At 41.4% G+C, this 18,802-nt stretch overlaps 1 protein-coding gene across 4 annotated transcripts in view; it reads left to right on the forward strand.

Moving 5' to 3' along the window:
* The window catches only part of WIZ (WIZ zinc finger), a 37,071-nt gene that overhangs the window by 16,400 nt on the left and 1,869 nt on the right, over positions 1-18,802 (forward strand). For 2 of the 4 annotated variants that reach the window (XM_089661263.1, XM_089661265.1), the window contains 6 exons: positions 206-964; positions 1,045-1,167; positions 8,677-9,030; positions 13,296-14,138; positions 14,226-14,576; positions 14,649-14,838. In XM_089661263.1, the coding sequence (XP_089517389.1) occupies positions 206-964; positions 1,045-1,167; positions 8,677-9,030; positions 13,296-14,138; positions 14,226-14,576; positions 14,649-14,838 (2,620 nt within the window). The remainder of the gene's footprint in view (positions 1-205; positions 965-1,044; positions 1,168-8,676; positions 9,031-13,295; positions 14,139-14,225; positions 14,577-14,648; positions 14,839-18,802) is intronic. The other 2 variants (XM_089661264.1, XM_089661266.1) reach the window with 2 other exon arrangements.

The raw sequence follows: 18,802 nt of genomic DNA on the forward strand, positions 1-18,802 counted from the left end.
TTTCTCTTCTCTTTGTCTCCACATTCTCCCCTCACCTGTCACTGTCTCTCATTTTTTACCATTTCTACTTCTTTCTTCATTAATACCTTTTTATAATTTTGTTTTAATTTTATATTCTATATAATTTTTCATCATGTTATTTTTCACCATTTCATTTCATTCCCATTTTGTTTTGTGTTTGTATACCCCTCACGTCATCTTACAGGTGTGGAAGGAGAACCAAACCGAGAAAATGCCTGCGAGTTTTGTGGTGCTTGGTTTGAGACCCGAAAGGGCCTGGCCAGCCATGCTAGGGCCCACTTGCGCCAGTGGGGAGTCAATGATCCAGATTCAAAGGGTTCCTCCATTGCAATATTAAACACTCTCCTAAAAAGCGAGGATTTCAAGAAACGATTGTCCGGGCAGACAGCAGCTGACCATCATGCCAAAGCTCCTAGCAATAGCAGCTCCACAGAGACAGAGCGCAACAGTAGCACAAAAAGCAAAGAGACTGGCACATTCACCAAGCCAACAGAAAACACAAATAAGGCAAGCAGCGATGCCTCTGTGAATCTCTCGGAAGTTGGCTCCCGATCCATGTTGGCAGACAGTGGTCTGAAATTAGCAGACAGTACAGGGCCTATAGAAACTTCTGCACATTTGAAATCCCCTAATGGGTCAGGAAATGGCACACAAATCAAAATAGTTGAAGCTGGTGCTCCTCGTGTCCTGTCTCCTGAGACTGGTGCTTACTCAAAATTAGTTGAAGCTGGCAGTTCCCAAGTAAAGCCAGAGGCTGGTCATGGCCATGGTAAGTTGGAACCTGGTAACCAATCAAAGCCTTCCATAGGAGGCCTCGCTCATCCCAGACTGCCACATGCTAGCACGCCACCTACTAAAAAAATGAAGATGTCTTCTCCATCCTTTAAGGCTAACCTGGATTCCTACTGGGCTCAGAAAAATGCCTCTTCTCCGCTCAATCTTTGTGAGTATTTATTATAGGGTTTTGGAGCATAAGAAATATCTATTTTGTTGCATGTTTTCTTATTGATTTTTTTTTTTTAGTAAACCCAGAAAATTATTATTCCCCTGATGGGAGATACTTTGTCTGTAGAGACCCTGACTCTTTAGAGTTAAGTTTAGGAAAAGGGGACTTACATGCAGTAAAGAAGGCCACATCACTAAACGGTAAAAAAATTAATGAAATGTGTAATTCATGGGATTTACTACTTTCTGAATGTTATTTTATTATAACCTGCTTTTCTAAGTAAAATAAAGCAACACAGGATTAGCTCTGTTGTCTTCTGCCACTATTTTTATTACATACACACTGTTTATGATAACCCTCTCTGGCATAAAAATTGAAAGTGGAGCATTTGTTTACTAGGCAGCTTCTGATAGTGAAAATTATGATGTTTTACATTCTGGTTATTGCTAAAGCTTAAAGTGATCATAAAGATTTACAAAAAAAAACATGTCATACATTCCTGCTCTATGCAGTGGTTTTGAACCAAGCAGCCCCGATCTTCCTCTTCCCTGGTGCTCCTGGCTCCTCCTCCCTGCTGAATGCCCACATAGCAAGCCGCTTGCTATAGGGGCACTCGTGTGTGCGTGCTCCCGAGCTAGCTCTGTGTGCCCTCTGTTCCTTCCTCACTGGCTGTGATTAACAGCAGTAGGAGACCATGTCTACCACTACTTTCTCTGAGCCAATGAGGAAGAAAACAGCCGGGAGAGCTGCTGCTCTTCTGCACATCACTGGATTGAGATCGGGCTAAGGTGCGTATTGGGTGGGGGATAGCATGCTGAAGGATTTTTACCTTCATGCATATAATTGGGATGCCAAGGGGCCCACTACATGGCAGTTGTTTGTTTGTTTTTTACTTTGCCTTTCCCATATCCATAATTTCTGATCAGTATTTCAGTGTATTTTATAACTGTTATCCAAACTTGAGTTTGTTTCTCCTCTTTTTGTTTAATGCTCCTTTGTCAAATGGTGAATTTTGCAAGTACTTATGCAGGGTTTCTTATCTTCAGTTGTAAATGATAAAACTAAGTGGCAGAAGATAGGGTGTAATTTGAACTGTCATGAAAGAACCAGTAAATCTATGTGAACTCACAGTATTGTCCATACGTTCTAAATTGCTATGTATAGTAAAGCTGAAGTCCAGGCAAACCAATACATACCCTGTCTAGCATTGGAGGGGACTTAATCCTCTCTGCTGCAGTCTCACTTTTAGATCCCCACCCTGTGACTGTACAAAAGAACCAACACACCAATATGCTCATCTTACACTCCACTATCTTCTATCAGCATGCTGCTTGCACATTGTTGGCTCCATGTTCTACTTGTCCCTCCCCTTCGAGCTCTAGGTACTTCACTGCTTGCATTTAAACTAAAAAGAATTGAAGGATGTATTAATTAGCACAAATCTACTTTGATTTGACTTTTATATCTGCCTAGAATTCAGCTTTACCTAAGATGATTGGCATTTTAGCCCAAACATTTTATATGTGGCAAATAGCTGTTTTTTGGTAGAGTTTATTCAAAAATATTGTGGATATGTCTGATAAGGGTGACCACAAATTGCAGCCAGATCCTCAATATTCTTTTACTAAATCCTACCAAAAAAAATAACATTTTATTCTCTAACTGGCTATAATAGAGGTTGATTGTGTTTTTTGGCAAGGTAGTAGTGTGGAGGGAGTTTCATCAAAATTAGACATTTATCTTCCTCTTCGTTGTGATAAGATTTGACTTCCATTTAAATCCAGCAGTCTGCTAAAACCCATTTCTAAAGTAGATTTACTGGACTTTCATGCTTTTCTTGATTTGGAGTCCTGTTTTTGGTTTGTGCATGTACTGTGTGTATATGGAAATGTTGTGTTCATTATCTCTAGACGTTCCACTGTTACATTGTGCTCGTACTAACATGCGCCTTTCTTCAACTAATAACTGCATTGCTTGCTTAAACAATAACCTTTTTCTTTCTGAGGCGCTGGACTTGGTAACCTTCTACCCCAGCTCTACCATATCAATTGTTTTAGGTCTCTGAAATATTTTCAGGTGATAGTTTTGTGATAATCTCTTTGCAATCTTGGCACAGTAAGTGGAATAACGGGATGTGGTGTGTTCACCAAGTTTGGTAGCAGGCATTATGGGGGCAATATATGAAAAGTATGCCAATTTTCTTTACCAACTAGTCACAGCCCTTGTTTAACCATTTGAGTCCTCGGGCCTTTCTCCCTAAATCCCTTTGAGTTCCAGACTGAGGACTGCGATTGCTAAAAATTCAAGTTACTTCATGTTTACTTACGTGAGCATTTAATACTTACACAGTGAACTCAAAATTCCTCCATTTTTTTTCTAAGTTATTTCTTGATGGGGGGGGCAGAGGATGTAAATGGTGGTAACAGGACCCTTCTGGAAAGCAAATTCTTTTCTACAAAACAAGAAAGAAGGGAATAATTTATTATGTGTAAAAAAAAAAATATTACAGGAGGACCCAAGAAAAAAAAAAACCTGCTATGTTAGTGTATGTCAAGGTTTTTTTATTCTTACATATAGTTAGACTGAGGAAGGGTTAGAACTCCAGTCATGGTTTTTTTGGGGGGTTTTTTAGGAACTTTTAAGGTCCGTGTTGAGGTGCTTCTTTTTTTTCTTTTTCTTTAAGTGCTTCTAAAGCCTTAAGTTTTCCACCTTTAATGCATTCTATGCATTAAGGTGAAAAAACGTCTGTGCTACAAGATGCCCGCCATCCCCCTTATACTTAGCTGAGCCTGATCTGATCCAGCGATGTGCAGAAGGGCAGCTGCTCTCACAGCTGTCTCCCTCCTCCCTGAGCAGTTTGATAGTAATGGGAGCCATTGGCTTTCCATGGGGGGTACCCGCCGAAGAGGAGGAGGCAGGAGCGTTAGTCAGCGGGGGCCCCCAGAAAAGGAGGATCCAGTATGCTCTGTGCTATACCATTGCACAGAGCAGGTAAGTATGACATTTTTTTTATTAAACCCTCACCTTATAAAACAGATCCATTCAGCTTAAAATTGAAATGAAAGGCAAAACATTTATGCGTAGCTATTAAAAGAAAAAAAATATATAAATACCTTTTTTTTTTTTTTTTTATCCCCCCCTCTGCTTCTTAAGTGATCACATACCCTCTAAGTTCCTTATACAGCTGAGAACACAGCTATGAAAGGAGAAACGGCAGCACATGGAACTTTCCAGTGAATGGCTGTGCAGGGGGAGGGGGGTGTGAGCAGAAGTCTGATCATTGGGGGAGAGCACACCGAGTTCCCAGCACAGTCCTCAAACTGACCATGTTCTGCTCTCATGCCTAGTGTGGTCAGTTTTTAATAAGAAAGCAGAGGGACTGGCAGGAACACCAGGGATTTCACACAAAGAAAGCAATACAAAGGGAAAAGATACAGTATTTTTCTATACAAGTACATACAGCAGGAATATAGCAGGAATATGAAATGGGTTTACATGTGCTTTAAGAGCTACTCCCCATGCAAGTCTGTGGGAATGGAGAAGCTGAAGCAGGTCAATTTTATGTCAACTGTACGTGCATGGATTATGAATCCTCTCTGAAAGCATCTCAAACTAAAATCAAAAGCACACTGCATTTGCCCATTGAAGTCTATTAACACAAACATTCATGCACACAGGTTGTTTTACTGCCCCTTTTTAGGGGCATCTGGTGTTTTGTTTTTTTTTTTCTTTTTTTTTTTTTCCCCCCTATGCTTCCAAAACACCCCTCCATGTTAGCCTATGTTTCCATGCACATATAGACTTTTAGCAGCCTTTAGTGGCAGGACTGTTTACAGGCAGAAAACAAAACCCAGGGCCAGTGCGTCCAAGAGCAGCAGCATTTTGGCAGAAAAAAACCACTTGACACGTGTGAATGTGTCTAAACATGTGTTCAGGTTAGGCATGGTTAATGGTTGAGCGTTAACAATTAATTTTGGCCTTTGAAATAAATGAACTCTTTTACAAGCGTCAGGCCAGGAGGAAAAGCTTCTAGGAGAGTTCTTAAAACACTCTGTTTGCGTGAAGCCTTGGAAAGATTTCCCTCATTTCCTGTCCTGCTTGAACCAAAGAGGAAATGAGAGGAACTTTCCCAACAAGATTGGGTGAGGGAAAAATTGGTATTTTTGATTCTTTTTATACAGTAGAGGAATTCTAGATCCCACGGTGGCTTGGTTATTTTTGTCTCTATGCCTGTTTCAGATTTCCTCATTTCCTGTCTAATGAATTTATAATGGGATAGAGAAGGAAGAAAAATTGAATGGCACCGAAGATAGCGATAAGAGCCAGACAGCCATTCTATGCCTTACACACTCAAAAACAAAAAAGATATTTGGCCTGGCATACGAGTTCAGACCTGCAAAGTTGTCTTAAAGTGGTTATAAAGCCTGACCATTTTTATACCTTAATGCATTCCTTGGACTAAGGTAAAAAATGATTAAGCATCAGACTCCAGTGCTGTGAGATGTCCACCAGAGCTCTCCGCTATGACACATGTCCACAGCAATTACAAGAAGTAAATGACGTATGACACTTCCTAACAGACCATCAATAAACTAGAATAAATAGCCATAACAAACCTTCACAAGGGAATCCAAGAGATATAAGAACCTGGTAGTTGATTCAACCAGCTGGTAATCCACCCAAAAATTAAGTTGGATAAATCCATATATTTTTTTCTAGCCGGGTGAATGCTGTAGTCATTTTGAATCTTTGAGTTTCCAGATAGTGGATGTAGGCTGAAGGCTGTTTTTTTCTAAATTACTCATTTAAAACTGGAACTCATTTGGTACTTTACCTGTATTTTTTTTGTTTCTGCTCAGCTTTGCCTCGCATGGCCTTAATGGATCACCTTGGCTGTGCTAATCTCTCTGCTTTGCTTCCTTGATGCGCTTGCATGCAGTTTTGCTTTCATCAGTTTAGTGTGGTCCTGTGCACTGTGCTCCAGTATGAATTTACAGATGAAGACCAAATTGATCAGACCAAAGTGAACAGTCCTTTTTTTTTTTTTTTTTTTTTTTTTTTTTTTTAAACTTTTAAAAAAGTCTTGCCTAAATATGGATATTCCACATGTGCCTCTTGTTACCTTAATATTGTCATATTAAGACCATTCTCTGTGCTCCTTTAAGTTGATTTACAGAAGCTGGACTTCAGGTCTTGCCCAGCTGCCATCATCCTTTCCATTGAGAGCACATTAATACTTATTAATGACGCTCATAATAGGTGTTGTCTTTTGTAGATGGGGCTTAGCCCAGAACTTAGAAAGTCAAGCCCTACTGACAAAGTGAAATGTTTGGAGCACAGAGGACATGGCTATTTAAAATAATTGCAGGGAGCCGTGTATTGCTTGCTCTTACTCGGGACATTTTAAATGTTAGAATGGCTGACAGGTTTACTTGCATCTTATCAATCATTGATTTAACATTATAAGGGTTTGTATATTTGTTAGCAGGGTTACAACATGGAATGTGCATTGACTTGCTATGATGGTGTGCTGGTAATGGATCTCTATGGTTACTGCAAGTTTTAGCACAACTCAAAATCTGTGGCCACTTAACAGCCTTATTAAAATTGTACATACCATTTATGTGAATTCGTTTTTGTCCCCTTAACCAGTTCACTACCGGCCACAGTATAATTCCTTTGGGCGGGCGGCATGGGCAGGCTTGATCACGTACATGTACATCATCCAGCCTGTTCTGAGTTAGGGTTGCACGTATGCTGACTCGTGCTGTCACTGGCTACAGCAGGATTTTGTCAGCAGGTCCTGGCCAGTGATTTATGGGTGAGACCTGCTGATCAGCTGTAGCCAATCACAGCACAGTTTACAAACACACAGGACTCTGTACACAGATCAGCGATCTGGCTGTTTCTTTTCCCTGCAAACTGCACTCCTGTGACCTGTTTTCAACCATTACCCCTGCTGTCGGCTGATATCACAGAGCCAGCCCTGGCTCTGAGAAGATCCCAACCATATGCCTAGACCGGCAGCTGGCTCAACCACTCAGCAATCTGATAAGAGTTTGAATCAGCCACAACTGCCCGCTCCACAGCTCAACGCTCTAGTGAACGCTGAAGAGGCAGATCAGACAGTCACTGGCTCTCTGCAGGCTAAATATTAAGCAATGAGCGATCAGCAGTGTTTGACCGCTCGGTACTCTGTCTTAGAGGTGGCAGGGGATAGCTGCAGTCATCTAGGTGAGTATTATTGTTTATTTTTTTTTCTATTTCTGTACTTCTCTTTTAATGTAGTTCATCACAAATTTTTGTGCTATATTAAAGAAATGCTTGAACTCAGTTAAGTGGTACACGCTGAGGGCTTGTGCTCTATATTATCTCAAAAGCATTTCAAACAGAGATCAAAAGAAAGCTGTATTTGCCCATCAAAGCTTGTTGACTCAGGCCCTAACATCTCTGCTGCTGCACACCCCCTTTAAACAGCACCATTTTCATATTGGGAGAAGGGAGGTTAATATGACAGGTTTGAAGATTATTAAACATAGTTTACTAACCAATACCCAAGATAAGTATTGAAATGTATCTTCCCTGCTATAGCATAAACATATGACACTCAAGGGACCCAACAACATGAATGTTATGCTTGTCTTCATTATGAGCAGGTGGTTCTAAAGCCTTAAGGTGTTTTACCATAATGCATTCTATACATTAGGTAAAAAACCTGTTGCAGAGCATCCCCATTCACCCCCCTTATACTTACCTGAGCCGACTCTTGATCCAGCAATGTGCACAAGAGCTGTGGCTCTGTAACTCTTCACTGGGCAGATTGGGAGCAATTGGCACCCCTCTCCTGTCAATCAAATCCAGTGACGAGGAAGCCCCACTGTGTCAGTAGACATGGACAGGGTAGCTCGGGCGCGAGCCTGCATGAGTGTTCCCTTAGCAAGTGGATTTGTATGGGAGCACTGGGTGGGGGGAGGGGAGCCAGGAGCGCTTGCTGGGAACCCAAGAAGACAATCGGGGCTGCTCTGTGCAAAACGATTGCACAGAGCAGGTAAGTATATTATGTTTATTATTTTAATTAATAAAAACCTGAAGCTTTAATATCACTTTAAAGGAACTACCAACAGAAAAAGTGCTGTTAGAGCATTATGGATTCCCCCGAGTGTTTCTACAATTGAGGAAATGAAATAAACCCCCCCCCCCCCCTTTTTTTTTTTTTTTTTTTTTTTTCCTTCTGAGGCGAAGCTGAAAGATTTTTCTCCATGTTTGTAGCTGACCTGCCATCTAAGAGATAACAAGGAAGTCCCTGGCCTCAGCTTTCCCCTGTACCCTTGCATCATTATATAACATAGTGATACCCAGGTCCGCTCGCACCAGGAGAGCGTACATCTGCTTTTATGTTACCAAGTTAGTTTAATCAATTTTTTAGGTTAAAATTTAGACAGTTCTTTTAAAGATCACATACATCTTAATGGCTACATCTAAATACCAACAACAAATGGAAAGTTGTGTTCATGTTCATTTTCAGTAATGTGTTTAGAAACATGCAGTCACTGTAGAAATTCAATGAAGTTCACCATGCAGTCAATGCCATGTGTTAATTGCACACTATCTACACATCCACCCTCATACTGGGTCTCATTTTATTAAAGCTAGAGCAGAGAAGTTAGAAATATAAAGACGGCAATTGTGTTTGTCATCCACTCCTCCAGCCCCAAGTTCGGAAGTAGTCCGCTGTGAGTTCTGTGGTGAATTCTTTGAAAACAGAAAGGGCCTGTCGAGCCACGCACGATCCCACCTGCGCCAGATGGGCGTCACAGAGTGGCATGTCAACGGGTCACCCATCGACACCCTGCGGGAGATCTTGGCCAGTGGGATCTGCCCCAGAACGGGCACCAGAATCGGAAGCCCCAGCTTGGAGAAGCTCCTCCCACATCGTCCTCCCGCTTCCCCATCTAGGCCCCACCCGTTCAGCGGGTTGGCTCCAGCAATGCATCGCAAGCCTCCTCGGCTTCCTACCTACCCGGCCAGTGAGTGGCCCTCGGAGCTCTCACCTTTAAACTTGTGTAAGTGGGCAACTGACCCCGCAGCTCTTCATGTGCTTGCTCATTCTATTCATTGCTTCCCATCTTGTACCATCTTGTCTGTTTCATTCATATATTCAATTCAGACCACTCCTGGCTTTCTCAGATAACCCCTTTTATCATTAAGAATCCAAGGCATGACTTGGCATAAGCAGTGAGTTGGTGAAATTGTGTGTGTTTGCAGTCTTTGAGACTTTGAAATGTTGCTATGTAAAACTTAGAGTATTCATGTTTTCTCTGAAGCTGAACCTTCTTTTTTAAGCCTATTTATCATTCTTTTAGACTACAGAGGTATCTTTACAAGCTGTTGGCATTAAATGTGTACATGCTACGCATGCATAAAGGCAAAGAAACCTATTATTTTACAGAAATCAGTCCTAGGCGAAATATGGAAGTTGCCATGGTTCACCCTCTGATGGCTGTCCGGGAATTTAGCCAATGACTTGGGACAAGGACAACTATACATATAAAGATTCTGATTTTGCTTAATCAGCATTGGCAGGCTTCTGTTTTTGTGTAAAGTTTTCCATAGCTTTTAATTTGACTACAGAAAATGGCTTTAATCCCATCAAAAGAATAGTTGCACTTAATTTGGTGTAGTTTATTAAAACATAGACCTTAATGTTGCATGAAAGAATCATTTGGCTAGGTACTTCTGAACTGGTAATTTCCCTGATCCACAAAGATGGCTGCCTCATGGAGCTTGCTTTAAATGTGAAAGTAGAACTAAAGGCAAAACTGTTTTTATTTTGGATAGAGTAAGGGAGAGTTATAACCCCCGTCAGGTCATTTTTTTTTTGCATTGTGTTACATTAAGGAGATTTCACTTCTGTCCAATAGCCAAAACAGGAAGTGAGAGACAATCCCTGCACAGAGAGGTAATCCCTGGTTGTCATCGGAAAGAGTGTCCCCATTGAAAGATTTCCCTCTGGGGACAGCTCAGAAGTTGGGATTTTCTTTCACTTTCAGTGATAACAGTAAACAGGACACATTGGGAGGGTGAATCTCCCCAACACCTCTCTACTTTGCCCAAACCGTCCTTTCTTTAGATATACTTTTAACTACGAGGAGTGTTCAAGTCAAACCGGGACTTTTGAGTTTATATAATAAAACAACAAATTTCAGGGAGTGGGAACATTTATTTTTTTACATACTCCTCTGCTACATTTACACACTTATCCCAGCATTTAACTAATGCCTGGAAAGCTTTGGCATAGAAATATTTGAATGTTCTCAGGAATGACTGCTTTGGGCTGGGAACCACCATGCCTGGGATAGTCATTGATGGACTTATGACTATCTTTGAAACTATTACATCATTAAAATGTCTTACTGCAGCTGAGTGTCTCATCACCGTACTGTGCTTGAGGTCTTCTGCAGATATCCGCAGGTTTTACACCTTCATTCACAAAAAATGTCATCACTACACACTGTTCCATGCACGCACTAACACTGTTGTCTGCCATCTTGATTAACGGTCTCTGGACTGGCCCTAGACATGTGAACTGCCTATCAGTAATAGGACACACTTGCCACTTTTTTGTGTAGTACTGTCACGCTAGCATCCCTTATTATACCTGTAAAAGTAAAGTCCTGGTTTGACTTGAACGCTGTGGTCCCTTACTGTAATTGTGGTACACTGGCTACAGCACAGTCACTGACTGAACAAGCATGTAGATAAGGAAAGTTGGTGGCTTTGGAAATCCTTGTCTGCATATCTGTTGCAGTTCAGTAACTCATGTTGAAGCTTCCTTTGCGTGGACTGGCTGTATGCTTGTTCTAGGTAAGTGACTAAGAAAGAATTGTTGCCAGAGAGACAGTCAGAAAATTAGTCAATTTCAAAAGTGGTACCCTACTTACAGATTTGCTTTATATATCTAACTGCTGTGAAAAGAGGTAGTGTGTCCTAAAATGTTTTCTTTTATTTGTTTCTATATTAATGGTTGCAGTGCCATGTTATTAAACTAAATTGAAATAAGTTCAGTGTGTAATTTGTAAGCCTTTCACATACAGTGAAGGAAATAAGTATTTGATCCCCTGCTGATTTTGAATGTTTGCTCACTCACAAAGAAATGATCAGTTTACAAATTGAATGGTAGGTGTATTGTAACACTGAGAGACAGAACAGCAACAAAGAAATCAAAAGAAATGCATGTCTAACAAATGATGCACTGATTTGCATGTTCATGAGGGAAATAAGTATTTGATCCCTTTCACAAAACATGACTTAGTACTTGGTGGCAAATCCCTTGTTGGCAATCACAGATGTCAGATGTTTCCTGTAGTTGGCCACCAGGCTTGCACACATCTCAGGAGGGATTTTGGCCCACTCCTCTTGGCAGATTCTCTCTCAAGTCTTTTAGGTTTGGTGGCTGACGTTTGGCAACTCAAACTTTCAGCTTCCTCCACAGATTTTTAATCGGATTAAGGTCTGGAGACTGGCTAGCTTACTGCAGGACCTTAATGTGCTTCTTCTTGAGTCATTCCTTTGTTGCCTTGGCCATGTGTTTTGGGTCATTGTCATGCTGGAAGACCCATCCATGACCTATTTTCAATGCCCTGGCTGAGGGAAGAAGGTTCTCACCCAAGATTTGACAGTACATTGCCCCATCCATCGTTCCTTTGATGCGGTGCAGTTGTCCTGTCCCCTTAGCAGAAAAACACCCCCAAATCAGAATGTTTCTACCATTTTGTTTGACAGTTGGGATGGTGGTCTTGGGGTCATAGGCAGCATTCCTCCTCCTCCAAAAACTGCAAGTTGAGTTCAAGCCAAAGAGCTTGATTTTGGTCTCATCTGACAACAACACTTTCAACCAGTCCTCCTCTACTTCATTCAGATGTTCAGTGGCAAACTTCAGACGGGCCTGGACATGTGCTTTCTTGAGCAGAGGGACCTTGCAGCGACTGCAGGATTTCAATCCTTTTCGTTGTAGTGTGTAACCAATTGTTTTCTTGGTGACTGTGGTCCCAGCTGCCTAGAGATCATTGACAAGATCCTCTCGTGTAGTTCTGGGATGATTCCTCACTGTTTTCATGATCATTGACACTCCACGAGGTGAGATCTTACCTAGTGCACCAGACCTAGGGAGACTGACAGTTGTTTGTGTTTCTTCCATTTACAAATGTTTGTACCAACTGTTGTCACCTTCTCACCAAGCTGCTTGGCGATAGTTTTGTAGCCCAGTCCTGCCCTGTGTAGGTCTAAAAACTTGTCCCTGACATCATTAGACAGCTCTTTGGTCTTTGCCATGATGGAGAGTTTGAAATCTGATTGATTGCTTCTGTGGACAGGTGTCTTTATGCAGGTAACAAAATGAGATTAGCAGCACTCCCTTTAAGAGACTGCTTCTAATCTCAGCTTGTTACCTGTATGAAAGACACCCGGTAGCCAAAAATCCTGCTGAATGATAGGGGATCAAATAATTATTTCCCTCATGAGCATGCAAATCAGTGCATAATTTGTTAGACATTTCTTTTGATTTTTTTTGTTGCTATTCTGTCTCTGTGTTACAATACACCTACCATTCAATTTTTAGACTGATCATTTCTTTGTGAGTGAGCAAACATTCAAAATCATCAGGGGATCAAATACTTATTTCCTTCACTGTATTCAGCTGTACCCTGTGTGTACATGACATCAAGGCTGTTTTCTTCTACCAAAAGCTTCAGTCCCTCTCTTGTTGAGATTTTTTTTTTTTTTTTTGCAAATGTTTTTTTATTCCTAATTTTTAACTGGAACTTGTGATCAGCATTAGGCAAGTGTTTACTACAGTTTGTATTTCAGAAGTATTGTGTTAAATTAAGGCAGAGTAATTACACCATTATAGATTAGGCATTTTGGATTATTTTACAATACTTTCCATGTTTTTTGTATTGCACAAATTAGTTTTACTTGAATGGCTTGTTTTGTAGGGGTTAGGTGTTTTAGTATTTTTTTTTTCTACTTCCCATGAGTATTTTAAGGCCATCTGGGGTACCATTGCTTAACATTAGCTGGCAGCTGTGTGTTTTTTTTTTTTTTTTTGTTTTGTTTTGTTTTTTTCTTGAGTCTTTTCTGTAGGCATGCCTGATGTGATTTGTGAGACATTGAGATTGTTTCATCTTGCATTTTGTGTGACTTCTGGCAAGTCAGTCTACTAACATTTTGTATAGTTTTTACCCTTTTCCTGCCTTTCTGCTTTTTTTCACCATTTTGGGCCTTTCACTTTGTTGTATTTTTAATATCCACATTCTCTGTTCTTTTGAAGCTTCACAGTCAGACCCCTCCCGTGACATCCGCTGCGAGTTCTGCAATGAATTTTTTGAGAACCGCAAGGGGCTGTCTAGTCATGCACGTTCACATCTCCGCCAGATGGGTGTAACAGAATGGCACGTGAATGGCTCACCCATTGACACTCTGCGAGAAATCATACGCAAGAGGCGACCAGTGACACCACAGCAGCAGGTTTCCAACATCAAAATGGAACCTCGCGGGGAGGATGAGCCACTGAGTCCATCCCACAGACTCTCACCTCTTGGTGTTGGGGCATCAGTAATGGCAAGAGATCTTCCCATTTCGCCTCCTGGGCGCTCACTCAACAGTTTTCTTTCACCGGTACCAACTAAGAGGCCAGCACCTCATGAACCTAGACTTACACAGTCTGAGCCAAAGGGCTATATGAATGCAGAGCCAAAGACTTGCAGCCAGTCTAAACCTTACATACAGGGTGAGAATAGACCAAAATCCTATGTTACAGAGGAGGGCCGGCCCAAGACCTTTGTTCATAGTGATGTCAAGCCAAAACATTTCTTTCAAAGTGGAGACGGGAGACCAAAGACTTTTATGCAAGAAGGGAGACCAAAGGGCTTTTTGCCAAGTGAAAACAGACCCAAGACATCTGTGCATGGTGACGGCAAGCCTAAAATCTATTTGCAAGGTGATGCAAAGCTCAAATCTTTTATTACTGGAGAAAATAAACCTAAGCCATTCTTGCACGGTGAATCCAAGCCTAAATCTTTATCTCCAGATGGCAAGCTTAAGGCTTACATCCAGACAGAGCTTCCATTCAAGGTCAAGGTCAAGGCATCTCCAGAGAAAGGAGCCACAAGCCGTAAGTAATAAGTTTGAAGTATGGCTCTGTTACATGTTCATTACATAGTTTGTAACTGTTTCTTTTTTTCATTCTGTCCATTATCAGTGGAGGCAGCCTGTGAGCTTTGTGGGTTGATTTTTGAGAATCGAAAGGCTTTAGCCAGCCATGCTAGAGCTCATCTTCGACAATTTGGTGTAACTGAATGGTGTGTCAATGGTTCCCCAATTGAAACGCTCCGCGAATGGATGAAGCAGAGACCCCAGAAGGCTGGTGCCTATCTCAATTACATCCAAGCACGTCCTTTCTCCAAAAAGTTCAAACGTGCTTTGCAGAGTCCAAAACCAGCACCAGAGAAGGAAAGCCCAGCTACAACCCCTGTGAAGGTGGCAGAGAAAGAACATAGTGCTCCAACTCCAAGCTCAACCTCTGAAAAGCCAGCTGAACCACAGGGGCAAAGTAAGTAGATTGAATAGATGTCAGGATGCATTTGGTGTTTTATGATATCTAAAAATGTATCTTTGTCAACAGAAGTTGAGCGCCGTCACCCTAAGGCACCTGAAGTTCCACCCTCTCAGGAAGATACTGTTTCTGAACCGCTAGCCAAAAGTGAAGAGCCACGACCACCTGTAAGAGCACGTCCTGTGCCTTCTCTGGTACCAAGACCTCCACAGACCTCTTTAGTCAAGTTTGTTGGAAACATTTACACTTTGAAATGCAGGTGAGATGGCTGTGCTTGTTTTAACCTTTTGATCATCTTATGTAGTACTTAAGAAATTGGTAAACGTTTTGCATGGTGCCCATGTTCCATTTTCTGTGCAAAACAGATTCTGCAACTATTCAAAAAATAAAATAATGGTATGGGTTTTGTGATAGCTTTCCTTCGTAGTCTGATAAAACTTGCCATTTAACTCCTCTTAATATATTCCAGATGCATTAAAACAAAACCGTTCAGTTTTACAGTTTGTTTTCTTTAGAAAGCAGCCACAGCTTGAGTAAAAAAAGCCTGTCCTTTGCCAGCATGTCACAGGGAAAGACCCTTGCTCTCCATGTGGAAGCAGTGCTCTTTCTGCAGACATGCCCAAGTCCAGAATAAACTGGTGAAAGTTGCTATTTTTTATGTTGTGTGATATGTGCGCAGCTATTTAAAAAATGCATATTTTCAGGAGAAAAATATACTAAAATGAATTTTAGTGCAACCAAACAAGATCATATACCCAATTTTTGGTAAAATATCCACTTCAAGACCGCAATACATACATATACGTCGCTGTTTTAAAAGTGGTTTACAAATTAAATATTTCTCAAAAAAGTAATCTGAAAAAATAGCTGCTGGTTCGTTTTCAGAAGCAGTGGGAGGTGTTGCCCCTCCCATCCCTTTCCGTTGTTTCTCGGGCTTACTTGTCTCTTCAGGTAGCCAGGGAACCAATCCGGCAGTTGCGGCAATATAGAGCTTAGCAGAAACCAGATCGTCTGTGTTAACCTTTAAGAGCTAGGAGGCTGGAAGTGATGTCATGATGTTGCTTCTGGTTTAGGGCAGATGTTAACACTGCCACTTTTGGGGGGGAATGCAGTAGATCAATGTGTTTTTTGGGTTTTTTTTTTTACCTGATGCTCTCAAGGGTAGAGGAGATATGTGGGGTCTTATAGATCCCACACCTCTCCATAAAGAGGACCTGTCATGCGTTATTGTTATCTTAAGGGATTTTTACTTTTCTTGTGATACCAATGAAAGTGATGAAAAAAAAAATTAAAGGGACAGTGTAAAAAGAAAAAAAGTAATACAATTAAAAAAAAAACAAAAACCCCATTTTAACCATTTTATTCTCTAGGGCCTCTGCTTCAAAAAAAAATATATAATGTTTGTGAGTTGTAAGTAATTTTGTAGCAAGAACGCCATTTCCATGTGAACTCCATTTCATGAGTACCTCACTGGGGATCCATTTGGCAGTGGCAGATTACAGCAGAAATGGAGATGGGACACAAGGGCCAAGTAACATGCGTTCTGCAGATGGCTTACAGGAAACGCAAAACACTGTTTTCTTTGTCCTGGAGCAATGTCCTATTGTGACACCGCTCCCCTCCTCTGACTCTAGCTACCTCTCAGGCATGGACCATGAGGCCTGTCTGACAAAAGCAGATTTCTCTGCTGCTATGTCTTTTTGGAAACCTTTTGGTGCTTTGAGAACCATTGGTTTCCAGAGCCCAGAAATGCTACACATCCTCTGTTCCCTCTGACCCTATTCAGCAATCAGAAGCAGATCCTCTTTAGTTGAGAATATTATAGAGGAACGTAGTGAGGACTCTGATTTTGTGGCCCCCATTGGCACTAGCCAAAAAAGACACTTCCCATAAGTGCACAGAGCGATTATGCACTTTGAGGATTGGCTTGATCCTAAGAGTGTATTCGTTCCACAAGCTGTTTGCTGAGATTTATCGTATGAAAAAGGGTTTTAGGGAGAATTGGGCAATTCTGGTCATGGTTCCTGCAATTTTAGTTCCCAATAAATACTCTACAGTTCCTATTGATGGTGTTCCCTCTTTAATTATTCTGTTGATAAGTGTTTTAAAGCCCTCCTAATGGCCTCCTTTTCCCATGCAGGTCCAGGTCTGCAGCCAGCAATTCTAGCCATGTTTATTTACCAGGCTATTGTTAGCTGGACAAAACAAATAAACAGAGACCAGAAACCTGTCTTTGATGACCCTAATGTCATAGAACAAATACAACTGATGTTCTCAGGGGTCATTTTGTTTTAACACTCTATGGAATATAATTTGCCATGTATCTAGAACAGCCATTATCAACTAAGGTTCCTCCAGAGGTTGCTAGAGGTCTTTTAAACTGTTTGATTGGCCTCTTATTCTAAGGTGCCTGCATAATTCTGGGTACAACACCATGTGGCAGAGCCAACAACATGACACCAGCGAACTTGTTAGCTGTCTGTAATTTTAGCATTCGGATCAGCACTATATGGGGGCATGCTTCCCACTGGCCATCAAAGTAACATTTTTCTGCAGGATTTTGTGGCAAAAAACTTGATCTGCTGAGTCTGCTTGTTAAAAGAAATACATTATTTTTATATATATATATATATATATATATATATATATATATATATATATATATATATTTCTATGCATGTCCTTTGATGGTGAACATTTATTGGAAATCTCATGATAAACTCATTAGGAAAGTCACTGGAGGAGAAGTGCACCTACCCCACAAGGAAACTACTACTTCTGCTCAGCAAAAGAGATCTTTTCGCCCTCTCCAGGCCTCATCCTCAAAACCAAGGCTTAACACTCCCTTTTGCCGAAAGCCCTGGATTCCTAAGTCCACCAAGCCTACCTAGAATCCTTCCTCACAATACTGGGGTGGCTACACTCATCAGTGTTTGTGTATATTTTGAACTGAGGTGTCCTGGACCTGTGGGTCCAATCTGTCATTTTTTCGGGGTACAAAATAGATTTTCTATCTCTGCCCTGTCCTTGCTTTTTGCCTGCTAATCTGCCAGCCTCAGAACAAAAACAGATTTAATGACCACCTTGCATCAATTTCAGGCACGAAGTGTGCTTGTACCAGTTCCTTCGAAAAAAAGTTTCAAACCCAAATTCATAGTCTCAAAACCAAACAGGAGTTTACAACTCCCTAACTATCCAGGAGATTTGGTTCCTAGAGGTGTCAAAAACTCCCTAGTACCATTCTGGAACTGAGAGCCATCAGATTATCCTCTTCTGCAAGGTCACCCAGTCAGATTACAGTCAGGCAATTCCTCAGCATTGGCCTACATGGGGGCACCAGAAGTCAAGCTTCCCTAAGTACATGTCTGCAATTCCCCTGGGCAGAATTTACATTCTGCTCTTTTTGCCCTCCGCATCCCTAGAGTGTGCAATTGGCAGGCAGACCTAAGCTGTCAATGCGGGTCAAGTGGTTTCTGTGCCCCAAGATCTTTCAAAATCTCTCTCAATGTTGAGGAAAGCCACACATGGACATCCTGGCCTCCAGGTTCAACAACAAGCTGGACAAATTTGTAGCCAGGACCTTGGGATCCTTTAGCCTTAGCAGGAGATGCCCTGCTGATTCAAACTAGTTTGTGTTCCCTTAAATGAAAATCCTCACTTGACTGCTGCAGAGGATAGCGGGCAGGATCCTGGTGATTCTTATCATACCAAATTGGTTCAGAAGGACATGGTATACAGAAATACTCAGACTTCAGGCAGACCATCCTTGGCCTCCACCAAACATACCAGACTTAACAGCCCAAAGCTCTCTATTACACCCTGCTTCTCAGTCACTGGCTTAATAGCATGGCTATTAATATCCAAGTCCTGAAGTATAGAGGGGTGTTTCAGACTCTTTTTTTTCCACTTCACTCAACTCAACTCCTTCAAGAGTCACCATTGAACATTGTAGGCTTACTTTTCATGGTGCAAAGACAGACAGCTGCACACTAGGGAATACTCAATGGTATTTTGACCTTTCTTCAGTCTGGTCTTGACCAGTGTCTGACCCAGAGTATGTTCTAGGGACAGTTATCTGCTTTATCTTTGAAATTCAGAAGAGCACCAGGTTGAGACCTCAGAGTCCCCTTCTTTGAGCCAATTAGAGACACTTATAAGGTTGCCTTCCTGATAGCCATTACATTTGTAAGGAATGCTTGACAGCGGTTTCTTGTAAAGAGCCT

Source organism: Staurois parvus, unplaced genomic scaffold (genome assembly GCF_062004578.1).
Source record: "Staurois parvus isolate SC_StPar_1 unplaced genomic scaffold, SC_StPar_1.0 ptg001328l, whole genome shotgun sequence".
Classification (NCBI taxonomy): Eukaryota; Metazoa; Chordata; class Amphibia; order Anura; family Ranidae; genus Staurois; species Staurois parvus.